The following is a 15,483-nucleotide window of genomic DNA, read 5'->3' on the forward strand; positions in this document are numbered from 1 at the left end:
CTTGGCCACGCCTTCCACCTTCCTCAGGCCCCGGATGAGCGCCCGCAGGCCCCGCCCCGCCTCGCCCTCTGCCGCGCCCGCCGGGAGCCTCAGCCCGCGAGCGTTCGCTCCGCCGGTCCGCTTCGCCCCGACCCCGCCACTGGAGACACGCGCCGCCCGCCGGGGCGCTGAGGTGAGGCCTGACGTCCGCTCCAGAGCTGGCGGACCCCTGGCGCCAGGTCCCACCCTTCCCCTGCCGATCCCCCCCTCCTGGGGGAGCCGGCCCGGCCAGCGCTGCCCGCCCGCGCCTGCGCACCGCCGCACACGCAGCCCGGCGGGGCTGAGCCGAGACGAGCCGGCCCGGCGCCTCCCGCCGCCGCTCGGCTCCTCCCGCCAAGCGGGGCCGCGGACAGGCCTCTGCCCCTCCAGCGCCTGGCGCCTGCGGAGGGGCGGGACGCAACTCTCGCGCCGGGCCTGAGAGTCTGCGGTCCCGCAGGGGTAGAGCGCGGGGTGAGCCCGCCCCGACGCCGCTCCCGCCTCCCCTCCAGCTGCCGGCGGAGGACGATGCCGCTGCCGCGCTCCGCCCCCACTGGGCCTCCGAAACCCCGCCGCTGAGAACGGAAGCGCCATGGCCGCCGGCTGCCCGCCGCCCTTTGGGGACCCGGGGGAGATGCGGGAAGGGTTCCTATGCCCGCTCTGCCTCAAGGACCTTCAGTCGTTTCACCAGCTGCAGGCGCACTACGAGGAGGAGCACTCGGGCGAGGACAGGGACGTCAAGGGACAGCTCAGAAGTAAGAGCGGTGACAGTTGCTGTGTGTCTGCGGCTTCGTGCGGCAGCAGCTCTGCTGGTGCTGCCTGCGCCCTCCGGGGGTCTGACACTGCTAAAATATTCATTATCGTGAGTTACCAGTCATGTCTGCGGTTCCACTTCCCTAGATATTGGGTCCTAAGAGAATAATTGGGAATTAAAAGAATTAAGACATTATCAGTATGGTGTCCCAGAATTCTGTGAAATGGGTCCCATAGTTTAAGGCAGCTTTATGTTTTACAGTATAGTCCCTGAATGTCTTGTCCAGCAGTGATGTTTTGTGTAGGACTTTAGTGCTATTTTAGAACAGATGAGAAAGAGTATTCTCTGTCATCTTTGATTCTCTTAACTGCATTCTCGTTCTAAGCAGAACATGTCGAGAATAAACTGTCGAGGCAAAAGACCTGTGCCGAAAGAGGAGGAATACTCCTTATTGGTTTCATTTGGAAATGTCTGGTTACTTCTTGCCATATTTGGTAACTTGGCTTCATTTTTTTCTAGATCTAGTCCAGAAGGCCAAGAGAGCAAAGAAGAAATTGCTGAAGCGAGAAGATGACAGAACTGATTCTGGATCTCAGGAACGATACGAGTCATTCAGCTATGGTGGAGTAGATCCCTACATGTGGGAGCCCCAGGAAGTAGGTAGGAGAGAGCTAGAAAGCAATACTCAGTGGGGATAATTTTTCCTTCAATCTTAATTGGGAAAGTTCCACAGTATTGCTGAAGTTTCATGGAACTGTGTCTGGTTTATATTTGATTCACTGTAGCTTGGGGTTATGGTTTGCATATTGATTTTGTGGAGCCTGCCTGCATTGTGTGGGGGTGATGGGCAAAATGCATGTAATGTAGGGGATTAAAAAAATCAGTATCCCAACTAATCTCAAGTGCACGTTTGTCATGCCATTGTGCCTTAGCTTTGAGGCCTGCTGGATGTGTGTTTCCCTCTGCATCTAGCTTTGTTGAGATGTTCTCCAACTATCTTGTGGCTTTTTACAAAGCATAATCCAGTAATTAATAATTAAACTATAACTATGTAATAGTTCCAGATTTTTTATGGTTAAAGTAGTTGCTAGTTTACCTGTCTGACAAAAAGCTTGTCCATTGATTAAACACTTTCAGCTTTTTTCTTGGCTGTGAGGTACAGATCTTCCCTTAAAAACCCAAACAAGCCAAAATAAAATCAACAAAAACCAACCTTGAACCCACCCCTCTGAATATAAATCTACAGTTGTAGAATTTCAAAGATAACTTGGCTGAGTTTAAATTAAATTAAAATTACTGCTGCTAGAAATTGTCTCTTGCTTTTGCTGAAATATGGTTATTTTCAGGGGGAGGGAACATCACTGTGTCTGGTGTGTCCTGGGAAAGTTTCCCCCGTGCTGCTGACAGACTAGGACTTGGTCCTCCATGTCTGCAGATTCTGCATTCTGTAGATTATTGTTGCTTTGACTTTGTAACTATTTCAGCTGCAATCATAGTATTATTAATGTTGGCTAAGAATAAATTAAGGCAGGGAACTAGCAGAAGGTTTCTGAACATTAGAGAAGTGAGAATTGTTTTCTGATTAGAGTGGAGAAGATGAACCTCACTAATTATAGGATGGGATTAATTTGGTCTGTGAAAGGGGCTGTATGATGACTCTTAAGCAGGTATCTGAATAAATTTACCCAGAGGGGCTCTTTCTTTCCTATGAAATCAGCTTTGAAGGTTTTTTTTGTTTGTTTGTTTAGTTCATTATCGTGAGGAAATGAGATTCTTATACTTACACAGGTAGTATCAGAAAGCAATATCTGATTTTGAGTTCTACCAGTCAGAAGTTTTTTTTTTTAATTTTTTTGTAACTTTGATTTTTAGTACCTGGCGCATCTTACTTGGAAAAGGATCAAAACTTAACTTGAAACCAACATTGCGGAGTATCAGTTGTGTCTTTTTCAAATAGATGCTCTGTTGTTACTTTCTACATTTGGTGATCAGTTTTCTGTAAACCTGAACTGTCATGAAGGATTTGATTCAGACTCCTACAGGTGGAAGTCTGAATGAGAACTATCTGTTGCATAGAGCTCCAATAATCATTGGACTTGCCTCTTTGCTTTGTTGAACATGTAACCGGGAAACTAAGGGGAATTGGTTTTGAGAACATTATTAGTTGATAACAGTTTGGAAAATGTAACTGAGGGATAAAGAGGAGGAGGAAAAAAGTTGCAGATGTTGTCTTTAACATAGCTCCTCTTGTTTTATGTAGCAGAAATAAAACAATATTTATTGTTAGCCTGGAGATTAATCTGCATTTTTAATCTAGAGCAACACTGTGAAAATGTAGGATTCTACTCTGTCTTTAAAATTAAATTTGAACATGAGAAGTGAGGCATTTGAAGGCATGTAAATCCACACAGAACACCTGGGTGACTGTGGAAACTTTCTGCTATCTCTCTAGGTGCCATGAGAAGCCATCTTTCGGATTTCAAGAAACACCGAGCAGCCAGGATTGATCACTATGTAGTTGAAGTCAATAAGTTAATAATCAGGTTAGAAAAGGTAAATTTGCTGGTTTTTAATATTCCAACCTTCTGAATGTTTCCTACATTAAAAAAAAAATTAGTATGAGGTGTGCCCAGTTATCTAGTTGTGTGCTTGATAAAGGATACTAAACTATGACTCTTCACACATTACTGGTTTCCTTTTTTATCCTTGAGTACTGTGCTTGGTCTGATCCTGTGCTGTGGATATGATTTGTTTCTTCTATGCACTGTTTTCAAACTGAAGATGTTACTTCCATGTGCTGGAAGAATCATCTCTTTTTCTGTGTATTTTCTCCATCTTCTAATTTACTAAATTTCTCCCTAATGTGTTTGTCGTGATTCTTTTAGCTTCTTGCTCTTCAAAATCTACCAATGTTATGTTTACATTTTGGCTCACATGTAGTAATGTTGGATGCTGTAAGGTGTTTGTCCAAAAAGCTTGAGTTGTACAGGCTTAGGGGTCACTGTTTACCACTACTTGTATGAATATGGCATTAGAAATAAATAGGAAAGTTGAGGGATCTAGTGTAAAACAGGCTGTGACTCCACCTCTTAAAAATACCACTTTTTCTTTTTTTGTTGTGTTGCTTTTTTTTTTCTTGAAAAAGTACAGTTTTCTTGAATGTGCTGTTTATCTTCTCCCAGCTTACATCGTTTGACAGAGCAAACACTGAGTCAGCAAAAATAAGAGGTTGGTATGAGCTTACCTCAGATTGTTTGCTCCTGTAGTTTAACCAGCTGAGAAATTAATTTAATGAGTATCTTATGTTGTGTGTATTCCCTCCCCTCATGTGTGATCATAGCTATAGAGAAGTCTGTTGTGCCTTGGGTCAGTGATCAGGATGTTCCATTCTGCCCGGACTGTGGCAGTAAGTTCAGCATTCGAAACCGACGTCACCACTGCCGCCTCTGTGGGTCCATTATGTGCAAGAAGTGCATGGAACTTGTCAGTCTTCCTTTGGCAAGTAAGTACAGTGTGTGGTGGTAATCCCCCCTTCGCTTGGCTCACTCAGTGCTAACTGCATTCTGGCTTTTTGCCATTAGAAAAATAATGGTAATTATTCTGCTGGTAATAGTCTGCCTATGCAGAAAACTTGGTCCTTAGTGTGCATTTCAGTTTAATGCAGACACTTGTCTGTGTAACAGAAGATGAAGAATGATTTCTCCATCTTTTGTCTCCATTCCTCCTTCAGATTCAGAATTGTTATGTAACTAAGTTACATAAAAAGTTACTAGAAAAAGTTACTAGAAAGAGTAGTATTTACTACCAGTAAATGTGATTAGTATTTAGTGTCTCATTTTATTGTGTACCATAACTATGAAGGTACTGACTTTAGAAATCAGAACTGCCAAGGTTCTTGATCTTTAAAACTGTTGTGGATATTTCCAGTCTTGACCACGGTTGTCCGTATGCTGACATTAAAGAAATTCATCCACAAGCCTTTAAGAAACCCATTGAACTTTTAATTTCTTCATCTAGTGGATTGCAGACAAGACTGTTCTGTATGGAAATGATTATTAACCATGCTTTTTGGAATATTCAAGCACAAAACACGGACAGGTTCTTGCACTCACAATAACTGTGCAAGCTCCAACATGAGAATGCTTCTAGGCATATGCAGCATAGGTTCTTAGCAGTGTGTTCGCTAGCTGCTTTTACAGGGGAGCAGGATTTACAGTGAAAACCCAAATTCTGACTTGTGGTCTTGGTTGTTATGGGTTTCTTGCATGTCTTTCAGCAGACTCTTTCACCTTGGTTTTCTAACACTACCTGAATGTAAAGTTTCAGTTAAAATGCAATTAATTTTTGTTGGTAAAATATGTTGGCTTCTCCAGTTACCTGTTTTGTAATTTCCAGGCAAACTCACTAGTGCCAGCAAAGAGGCCTTGAGTTCTCACACCAGCCCAAACTCCTCACCTAGCAGTGTCCATGGCTCCCGCCGTGGCAGCATCAGCAGCATAAGCAGTGTGAGCTCGGTTCTGGATGAGAAGGATGATGACCGAATACGTTGTTGTCAGCACTGCAAAGATACCCTGTTGAAAAGAGAACAGCAGATCGATGAGAAAGAATACACTCCGGAGATTGTGAAACTCTATGAGGTAAATGGAACTTGCTGCTGCTTTCACCCACAATGTATATTTCTGCAGTTGTCACCATTTGACTTTTGGCTTGTCATCTCAGTCTAGGCACTTACTTTATCACTTAAGACTTGCTTGTGTTAGAGTAGACTTTATTGGGTGGCTAGGCCACTACTGTAACATCTTAAATGATGGAGCCAGTTGCCACAAGATACAGATATCTTGTAGGTACCCATAAACCCCATGATAAGTTCAAACATAATTTTAAGGTACATATTTACTCTCATCGTCTGGAACTAATAGTTCTGAGATGCCTTTCTCTTAAAACTGAACTGTCAGCTGCGATTCCTCGGAACAGTTCTTGTTTAAATCAATGATGTGTTGTGCACTTGGTTGATAGGCTGCACTCAATGCTGACAGCACTGCTTGTCCTCACAGTGATGGTAAATGCTTTTTTGAGAGTGAACAGTGTATGGCTGGAACATTGTGTACAAATATTCTCTAACAGCAAAGAAAGACAATCATCAGGTATCTTTTGAGTAGCATCTGTGAACCCCCAAGTTAGTCCTGTTGGTGCTCTTTCTGAAGAGATTTAAGGCAAGAAGTTTTCTTAGTCGTCCCCTAAATCAGCTTCTAAATTCAAAATTCCCTTTTCAGGGCTACAGGGAGTCTTTAGCTGCTCCTGACCATGCCATCTGTGTTCTGAGGATAACTGGACAGTGTTGTCATCCTGAATGTTCTAACAGGTTTCATCACAGTTAACTTTGGCTCTTCACAGGCAGCACAGAAGGCTGTCATGACAGCGTGTTCTTGCATTAGACCTTTAATACAAGGTGTTTTTTTTTTTATTATTCTTTATTTTAAACAAGAAACTTCGACTCTGCATGGAGAAGGTTGATCAGAAGGCACCAGAATATATAAGGATGGCAGAATCTCTAAAGTAAGACCCATTCACTGATTTTTGTTTATGAATGTATATGTATTTTTCCTTCCCAAAAGTGTGGGAAGGAGTAAGGAAGTACTGTGCTAAGGCTGCAAGACTGTATAAATTACAAAAGGCATTGTTAGATTATCTGTTGTGTTTTGGATGCATCTTCACAAAATGATGGTAACTTTTGATTCGTGTCTCAAAGAGAGAGTTTTTAAATGGCAGCAAGCTTGAAATAAAATTACTCAATTCCTTTAGTGTTAGTTATTTGCACCACTGTTGAATCCTAGTAATTTTGGGATAACTTTGGTGGTGTTTGTATTGTTAGCTGGATGCATGACTTACAAAAAAGTTGTATTTATTTCCTAGTGCTGGGGAGACAACCTACAATCTCGAACATGCTAATGACTTGAGAGTAGAGATTCAAAAAGTATACGAATTTATAGATGCCTTAAGGTAAAAAAAATCTCCCCACCCCCTATGTGTATCTTCCCCTGTTACAGCTTCTTTCTCAGCTGTTGGTGTCTGTGTTTTTGTAGCATATACCTGCTTTTTTTTTTCATATGGATAATCACTGTGTCTGCTTAGCTGTGAAGAGCATGTGAATAGTTGCTGTTCCTGTGTACAATCAATTTCTACTTCCTTTTCCAGTAATTTCCTTAAAAAAGTTACCTGTTCATCTGCAGTGGAAATAATTAAGCACACAGGGAGCAAACAGCAGTCCAGGTTATGTGGGGGTTTGTTTTGTTTTTTAAAGAAAAAAACAAACCAAAAAAAGTGGTAGTGGAAGGTGTTATAACTGATAATATGCAAATGATTTACCTAAATGAACATCACAGTATTTAATCCAATATTGTGTCTCTCCCCTTCTGTTGCCATTTTTGCTGGCCTTTTTTTTTAACTGATGAGGCTGTATGTTTACTTTGATTCAGTAAGAAGATTTTGAGTTTAGGCTTGCATGAAGATCCCCAACCTCATCCAAAAACTCTGCAACTTCAGAGAATGATAAGATACTCAGCTACACTTTTTGTTCAGGTAAATGGAGCATATATTATGGGCAGAACATAAGTTTTTGTATAGTGTTTGCCAGGCATCTCCGTGGTTTGAAACTTTTGACAGGATGATTAATTCTGTATGTTTTCAGTTGTTACCTTAATGATTTATGGTAGCCCTAAATGAGCTGCCTTGAATACAGATAGCGTAGTCAAGCAGCAGTGAGTTTGGGCCCTAAGAAAATGTGTGACTCTTGGCTTTGTCTCCTGCTGAGGAGTGAGCCTAGCTAGCGGTATAGTTACAGCAGCAAAGACACACATAGACTTGCAGCAGTGGCTGCAGTGTAGCAGAACCTTTGTTTATAGGGTATTCTGCTGGTGGGATCTTTCTTTTCAAGTACCTAAAAATTGTCTGGATGCCTGCAAGCAAAACTGTAAATACTTCCAATTTTTGCTAGGAAAAACTGCTTGGCCTAATGTCCCTGCCAACCAAGGATCAGTACGAAGAATTGAAGAAGAAAAGGCTTCAGATGGTAAGACAGGTTAAGATATGTTATGTCTTCTGTCACGGCCTCCTTCAAGGGCTTAAGCCCAGTAGCTCTGTATGTGTGAATAGTTGCCTTTAACATTGCATTTCAGTTTTCATTTTTTTATGCAGATCATTCCATACCCTTTTTTGGGGTTTCATGTTACACTGTCATTGTATTCTATCCAGAACATAAGTAGGTGTGTCCTGAGCAGCTGAACACTTTTGGAAAGTGGCAATGACTTGGTTGCACATGCCGTTTCTGCTGCAGTGCCTGCAAAGCAAGCCCTAAACTAAGTATGTTAGTTTATGTAAGTTTTGAAATTGTGTTCTGGAGTTCATTTGCACAAGTGGAATTTGGAGACTTCTATTTCAGTGGGAAAAAGGACATATTAGAACTATGATGCCTCTTCAGAGAATGTTTTTTCAGTTAGGAGAGAGAACATCATTAATTATAAAGTAAACCAGCTTTGTCTTGAGGTAGAAGTTGAGAAATACTAATGATTAATGAAGTTGAGGAAAGCTAATGACACCAGTGACCTTTAAGGATGGTGTTCTGTTTGATACGTCTGCTGCAGTCCCATGTGGTATGGCTGGTGTCCAGGCCAATCTAGAGCACTCTCTTCACAGTTACATTAGGCATTTTTTTTGCTCTTTATTAAGCACTTTCACTGCTTCTACTTGTCCTCAGATTTCGATTGGCAGGTGCCATGGGATTTTGTTCAATATCATGAAAAAACCAAAAGGAACCACTTAAGTAGTATTTTGCAAATGAGCATTTTCTGCAAAGTAACCAAAATTGCAGCTGATCCCTCTCAGTGACAGCCAGCAATGCCTAACATCACTTAACTTTGTGTGCCTGTAGATATTTAGAACAGAATTTTTCAGTCTCAGTGTTCTCTTACTACATGTTTATTTGTTTTAGGTGGCCCTGGAAACACAAGGAAAACAAGATGAAAAGCAGAGAGATGTTATCTCCAGATCTGCAGCTGCACTTAATGGTGATGCGATACACCTGAAAAAAGGAACAGTCAGGAAGTCTGAAGGCTGGTTACCTACATCTAGCATATCACGAGAGAGTGAGATAGCAGACCCACTTCTTCAGCAGATTGACAATATCACATCCTTTATTAAGCAAGCAAAGGCAGCAAATAGGATTGATGAGGTCCGTATGTTGCAAGAGAACCTGAGGCAGCTTCAGGATGAGTATGATCAACAACAAACTTTGAAAGCTATCGAGCTTTCTAAAAAACAGGCAGAAGAGGAAGAGAGGCAGAGGGAGGAACTTCAGATCCTTTGTGAAAAAGAGTGGGAAAGAGAACACAAATTCATGGCTCAGCACTCAAGGACACGCTCCTTAGATTTCAGAGAAGTCAAGCAGCATCAGCATGAAGTTGCAAAAGAGGATCAGAACTTGAAAGCACACACATTGCATTTGGATATTACTCAGTTCAAAGGGCAGCCAAGTTTTGAAATTCCTGCTGTTGACCATCTGCCAGCTAAAGAGCAGTTGATCTTCACACTCAAACCCCAGAATGTCCCAAAATGTGACAAAGGCCAAGTTCAGATATCATCTCTAAACCCCTTTGAAGATGAAGCAGATACACCTCAGTCAGGGGAAGATCCTGCTAACCCATTTGTCAAAGACACTTCTCCAGTGGTTTCTTCCTCTAACACAGCTGTGCAGAGTGATCGAAAAGACTATAACCCATTTGAAAATGAAGATGATGATGATGATGATGAACAAACTAATGGAGCACCTGGCAGTACTTCAAACCCTTTTGAAGAGGATGAAAATCCATTTCAAAAGCTTAGGGGCAGTTGGAATTCTGGGAATCCATTTGAAGAGGAATGTTCTACCAATCCCTTTGAGGTAGAGGATGGCAATGAGATCTCTGGAGAGGAGGCTATAGAAGAAGAGCTGCTTCTCCAACAGATAGATAACATCAAAGCTTACATATTTGATGCCAAACATAGTGGACGAATGGATGAGGTGGAGGTACTGACAGAGAACTTGAAGGAATTGAAGCGCACATTAGCAAAGCAGAAGGAGAAATCAAACTGCTGACGAAGCAACACGGCTCTTGCAGTAATTATTTTAAGTCCACTCTTAAATATGGGAAGATAGAGCAGGTGCTTATAAATAGGAGTACGGATCACAAGAGGGAATTGGGAGAATCTTGACCTTTATGCACTTTCGTTAGGTATTTCCACTACTACTCTGTCTTGGAAGAATTATTGAGGTATGCTGCTGGTCTCAAAAAGCGTAAACTAAAATTTTAGCATAAAATTTTAAAATTAACTTGTCGAAACACTTTTTTAATGCTACCTGGTCCTAGCACATTCTTATGTTGGTCAAAGTGGTTGAGTGCTAATAGGAAATTATGCAATGTTGATTTGTCATGTTTCCCCCTTCCTACTGTAGTGTTGGCCTTGCCAGTGGGGCTTAGACTAAAGAGAGATTACAAGTTTTCTAAAACCTCTGTATCCTTGGGTAATGGCAGTGCAGTGTTTCAGGCTAGCTTAACTGATGGTGTTACAAGGAAGTGATAAAGACTACTGTGATTCATTGAGGTGCAGATACATGTAGTGCAATGCTAATGCAGAAAGGATTTTAAGACTGAGAACTTTATAACTGATCTTAATTAATGTGTTTATAACAATTCCCAAGTAAAATTTAGATGTTGTCTTTTCATCACTTTTAGTTTCCTGTTTGCTCTGAGCACAAACTACAGTGTAATAAAGAGCTGGCTTCACAGACCTGCTCTGTGGGAACAAATACCTGCTCATTTCCAGGGAAAAGAGCATCAGGCTAGCACCACTTCAAACTATGCCATATCAAGGGTGACCCTCCAATTCCTCCAATCCCTAATCTTTTGGCATCTACACATTCCTTTATATTCCCTAGGTTACAGAATGATCATGTTTGTCTTATTTGTGAGACTGGAACCCTCTTGTAATAGTGAATGAACAAAAATCTTGTTTACAATGGAGAGCAGAAAGGCCAATGAACTGAAATACTGTGAAAGCTGGGAAACAAATTCTGTAGCTATGATAGTGCCAGATAGCAATTCTCTTACATATTTGATTCCCATCAGCTGTTATGAGAACCAGGCATGTCTGTTTAAACTAAGAAGTTCCAATTCGGAGTGATCTTGTGACCCTCAGGTCAGGGGGATGATGAGGTGATGATCAGCACCTGTGATGCAGGAAGGCTTAGAGCTTCTGAAGACAGCAGAAATGTCAGTTGCTTTGGGGTTAGGTTGGCCTGCATCTTTGTGAATGATGGAGCCTGAGCTGCTTTGATTTTTATCTTTGAAAGGTGGAAACCATCATCAGGCATCAGAGTTTGAAGGGATGGTGGGGAGGTGCTAGTCTAAGGTGTGTATTTATTTGATGAACTAGAGATAAAACAAATCACATTGTATGGCACTAGTAATAGAGGGCTTACTCAGATGTTTTTAAATGTATCTCTTATAATATGTATTAGCATACCTATAACCCAAGCACTGCATATACTTTAGTGACACAAATAATTACACTACCTGAAGAGCAGGAACTCTGTAATAGTTTTATTTTCCTGTAAGCAAGTGGAGGCAGAGACTTGTAGAACTGTTGCTTAAGCAACACCCAACGACCTATTTCCTTGCTAGTTCTAGTGATGGATGGAAATCACTTAAGAGTAGCCAGCTAAGGGCAGCTGATGTTCTTCAGATAATGGTGCCTGAATCTGAAGTTAAAAGGTGTGCAGAACTGGTGGTCTTAAGACAGGTGGTGCATTTTTATACAGAGATGCTTTATGTGAGTGAGTCCCTGAGTGTTTTGTATCAAGTGAAATGAACAACAGAGGATTCTGAAAGGTCAGACTAATGTGTGGACTGTGGCACCAGATTCATGAAGGCAGTAAAAGCTGTTAAAATAGCTAACTAGCTAAAATAATCCCTGGAATTGTCTTAGTTGAAGGCAGCTATTTCACACAGACTTCTTTGCTAGTCAAGAGGATTGCTCCATGCACTGTAACCCAAAGCTTTTTTTTCTTTTTTTGGTACCAATATGACAAATGTTTCAGTGGTTTCAGCTTTCACATTTTAAAAGTGTTTGTTTTTTTTCCTGGTTGCAACTGCCTTGTTTGTATTTTTCAGTCTAATACACTAATAATTAAAGTATCTTCATTGTACATGTAATAACGTATTTTTACAAGCAGATAACAGACTAGCATACCTCATGATCTTAGTCAGTGTTAAATGTGATGGACTAGACATCTGATACTCAAGTCATCTCCAAAGTGAAGACCTTATGCTGGTATTTGGACTGCTGTTGGCACAACAGAATGAAGACATCTTAACCATAAAGCTCAGTAATTAATTAGCATTGATTTTTGTTAAAACTGCATGCACTACTCTGTATGGAAACTTTGTAAACAGAGATAAAATAAACCAACATGTTTATTTTGTGCTGGTTTTGTCCTTGACAATTTTTACATTGATGCTTTACAAGATGCTTGACTTGAAATTATGTACTTGACCATTGGCTCAGAAATGCTGAAATACAGTTCAACAGTTATTTGCATATGTAAGCCTGGCTTAAAGGCATATGGAATTACCTCATGTCAAGCAATATACTACCATCTATCATATGTGTTAATATATACTATTACTGCTGTAGTGTAATTTGTTGGTGAGGCAGAAGCTATGATGAATCAGAAGGTTTTTCTGCCCCTGTGCAGTGAGCAGGAGCGTCTGAGGTAAGAATTCTGTAGCAACACTGGAGTTTGGAGCCCAATGGACTTGCTGTAAGTTGGTAACTCGAGACACAGTTTTTCTTTGTTAGGCTTTTTTCTTTTTTTTTTTAAAGTCTGTTTAGGAAATTGTCTTAATTTAAAAGCAGCTTTAAGTTTTTTTGAAAGATAGGAAAGATAATTGTAAATTGTATCTTTCAAGTAACAACTTACACATTCTCCCTTACTGCTGATCTGTCAGCTCACATGACAGAGCTACAGTATCTACTGTAAACATTCTATCTTGTCAATGAGACTTCAAACTTTTTCTGAGCAGTAACTAAATAAATCAAGGTAACTCAGCATTTAGTTGGAATTATAAGCATCTGTCTTCAACTAGTACAAGACAGAAATCAGCAGGAACACTTTCACACAACTTTCTGTAAGTTGTGGAATTGTGTGCTGCTTCTAAGAGGAATTAACTTTTTTGGTCTAGTTTCTCTGTCCCATAGCAAACATTATCTTGTTTTTGCCATCTTATATTATATGCAGTAGGAAATGGGCTCTATAGTGAAGTGTTGACTGTAATGCTTTGCAAAACAGGCACCAGAAAAGCAGTGTTTTAAACTTATTTATTTTTCACTTTAATTATTGAAGCTGTAGCTCTAAGAAGACTTATGAGAGAAGGCTGCCTGTATTATATGAACTTTCCTGTTTCCTGGAGCTGTTAGCTCTTGTCTGTCACTAAGTACCATCCAGTCTTGTAGAAAAACAACTGCATGACTAGAGATATCAGGCTGATGCTTCATTTTTCATAGCAGCTTTGTATTTTCCTCTCATCTCTTTAGGCAGTGGCACAAAAGCTGGGCAGGGAACCTGGCCTTCAATTTCACACATGCATTCTCGTAGATGATACTTCTTGGGCCCAAAAGTTGCTGGATGTGATTGTTTTCTCCTTTCTCTTTCCTCTTTTTCAAGTGTTTCTCTAGAAAGAGAAATCTAAATATCAGGAGCCTGAATGGCAACATTTCTCCCTTCCCTGGATGCAGATTTACAGTTCCTAGCTTGTGGACTTTACCTATATAAAGTACTTCTGTATGCTTGACAAAATTTTGCAAGGACTGTATTACAATGTATGCTATCTTACTGTTACTTACTTGCTTTTCCCCAAGATTTTTTTAATGTGCTCAGTTATCTCTTTGTTGGTTTTATCTTCCACGTCAACCAAAACTTGTTCTCCATTGTCTGCCAAGAAAGATTTGTAACAGCATATCAAACAGTATCTCTTTCATTGGCTGTTTCACAGAGCAGCTAACCGGGCTTTAAACATGCAAATTAAGACATCTGCTTCTCTACTACCATTAATATAATTTAAATGATGTTTTGATAGGAAATGCAGTCATAAACTAGGACAGCTGGCAGCAGCGAGGCGGCGTAGGTGAGTACAGGCGCTTTGTTCCACCTCTATGCGAGCACCTTCTTACCCCCCTGCAGGCCGAGACGCGGGACAATGGCAGAAACGAGCATGAAGCCATAGCCCCAGCCAGGAACCCGTGGTCACTCCAACGTCTCCAGCAGAAGGCTCTGCTCGGGGCGGACCCCAGTGGGGCTCGGGGGAGGAGGAGGGGGCCCTTGGGCAGGCCCGGCTGCACCTACCCAGGTAGAACCGCAAGAATGGCGAGGGGGTCATGTTCCTGAACAGCATGATCTGCACCCAGGGGTTCTTGTACTGGATCTGAGGGATGTTGAAAAACACAAACTTTCTGGAAAGAGGGAGAAATAAAAGACAGAAACGCAACCCGCCATCGCTCTGCGGAAAGCGCCTCATGCCTGAGGAAGGCGCGGGCCGCCCCACACTCCCGCCGCACTCACCTCGCCCCCTCGCTCAGCTCCCCCGCCGTGTTGTAGTTCACAGTCATCACCTTCACCGAGCTCTTGAAGATGACATCGCCCTGGCTGAGGTACTGCAATGTCCGCCTGATGGGGAAACGTCCCTTCATCGGCATCGCGGCGGAAGTGGCGGCGGCGGAAGTGGCGGCGGCGGCGGAAGTGAGGACCAGGACCCGCGCAGGGATCCGCAGCTTCCTCAGCCGCAGCGCTGGTTCTGGCGCGCGGCCGCCGTTCCCCCACCCGGGCGCGCGGGAAAGGCCGCAGGGTGCGGGGCTGAAAGGGTTGCTTCTCCTGCCGACGATGCTTTCTCGGCCGTTTCCCCCGTAAGGAGGGGGGAAAGACGAGGGAGGCCGCACCCAGCCAGGCGGCTTTTTCAGCAGGATTTGCGGTTTCTCTGGAACCCGCCCTTTGTCAGCTGTCTGCGGAATGGCAGCAGTTTTGTGGCTACCAAAAGCCCGGTGCATGGCGCCACCGAGGGGTGAGGTGCTGGAGACAGAGCAAAGGCTGAGCCCGCACCCCCAGGCTGCTCTGATGCCTCAGGACGCAAATTGGGCTGATGCTCTTCGTAAAAGGAAGTCCAAACCATCCCACACCAAATTCTTTGGAGGCAAAGACAGTAAGTGTGAAATTAAGAACAAGGCACACACAGGCATCGTGTTGTGAATGCTACAGAAATAGAAATAACGAGTTAGTAACAATTTAAAGGCAGTAAAAGGAGTCGGAAGATGAACTACCACATAAAGAAGGTGCTGCAATGTCCTTCTCTGTGAAGAAAAAAAATGGTGACATAATTTTCTAATTAATATTTGTTTTTTCTCAGTGTAGTAACATCATTATCTTGATGCAAATTAAACTTCTGAAACATGCTATTGGCAATGCAGTTTTGGGGTGTAGGTTGATGCGTTTTGGGTTTTATTTATACTTTTGCATTATAATTTAAATGGCTAAAACTTAAAAAAAAAAAAGTTATAAAGCGCATGTTAAGGGAACTTGAATAAAACCAAAAGCATTACCTTCATTTAAAACCTGAAGCAAAGAAGGAGCT

General features: G+C 42.1%; 2 protein-coding genes across 3 annotated transcripts; one reads left to right on the plus strand and one right to left on the minus strand.

The window, feature by feature from the left end:
- Positions 1-38: 38 nt before the first annotated feature.
- On the plus strand, positions 39-12,286 carry RBSN (rabenosyn, RAB effector). Of its 2 annotated transcripts, XM_071756420.1 has the most exons (12): positions 39-172; positions 528-770; positions 1,289-1,429; positions 3,222-3,322; positions 3,952-3,997; positions 4,110-4,271; positions 5,165-5,406; positions 6,255-6,325; positions 6,683-6,769; positions 7,246-7,348; positions 7,764-7,838; positions 8,757-12,286. In XM_071756420.1, exons 2-12 carry the CDS (start codon positions 608-610, stop codon positions 9,897-9,899), a joined length of 2,334 nt encoding a protein of 777 aa, XP_071612521.1. In that variant the 5' UTR covers positions 39-172; positions 528-607; the 3' UTR covers positions 9,900-12,286. The 2 variants fall into 2 exon arrangements, with proteins under 2 accessions (XP_071612521.1, XP_071612522.1); XM_071756421.1 differs by lacking the exon at positions 39-172 and having other exon boundaries at positions 258-770.
- Positions 12,287-13,165: 879 nt separating this feature from the next.
- MRPS25 (mitochondrial ribosomal protein S25) lies at positions 13,166-14,594 on the minus strand. The gene is made up of 4 exons (XM_071756431.1): positions 14,421-14,594; positions 14,205-14,311; positions 13,706-13,793; positions 13,166-13,533 (listed from the first exon to the last, which is right to left on the minus strand). The coding sequence occupies exons 1-4, from the start codon at positions 14,552-14,554 to the stop codon at positions 13,341-13,343; spliced, it is 522 nt and encodes a 173-aa protein (XP_071612532.1). The 5' UTR covers positions 14,555-14,594; the 3' UTR covers positions 13,166-13,340.
- Between the last annotated feature and the right edge of the window lie 889 nt (positions 14,595-15,483).

The sequence above is a fragment of the Heliangelus exortis genome, chromosome 12 (genome assembly GCF_036169615.1).
Source record: "Heliangelus exortis chromosome 12, bHelExo1.hap1, whole genome shotgun sequence".
In the NCBI taxonomy this organism is placed as follows: Eukaryota; Metazoa; Chordata; class Aves; order Apodiformes; family Trochilidae; genus Heliangelus; species Heliangelus exortis.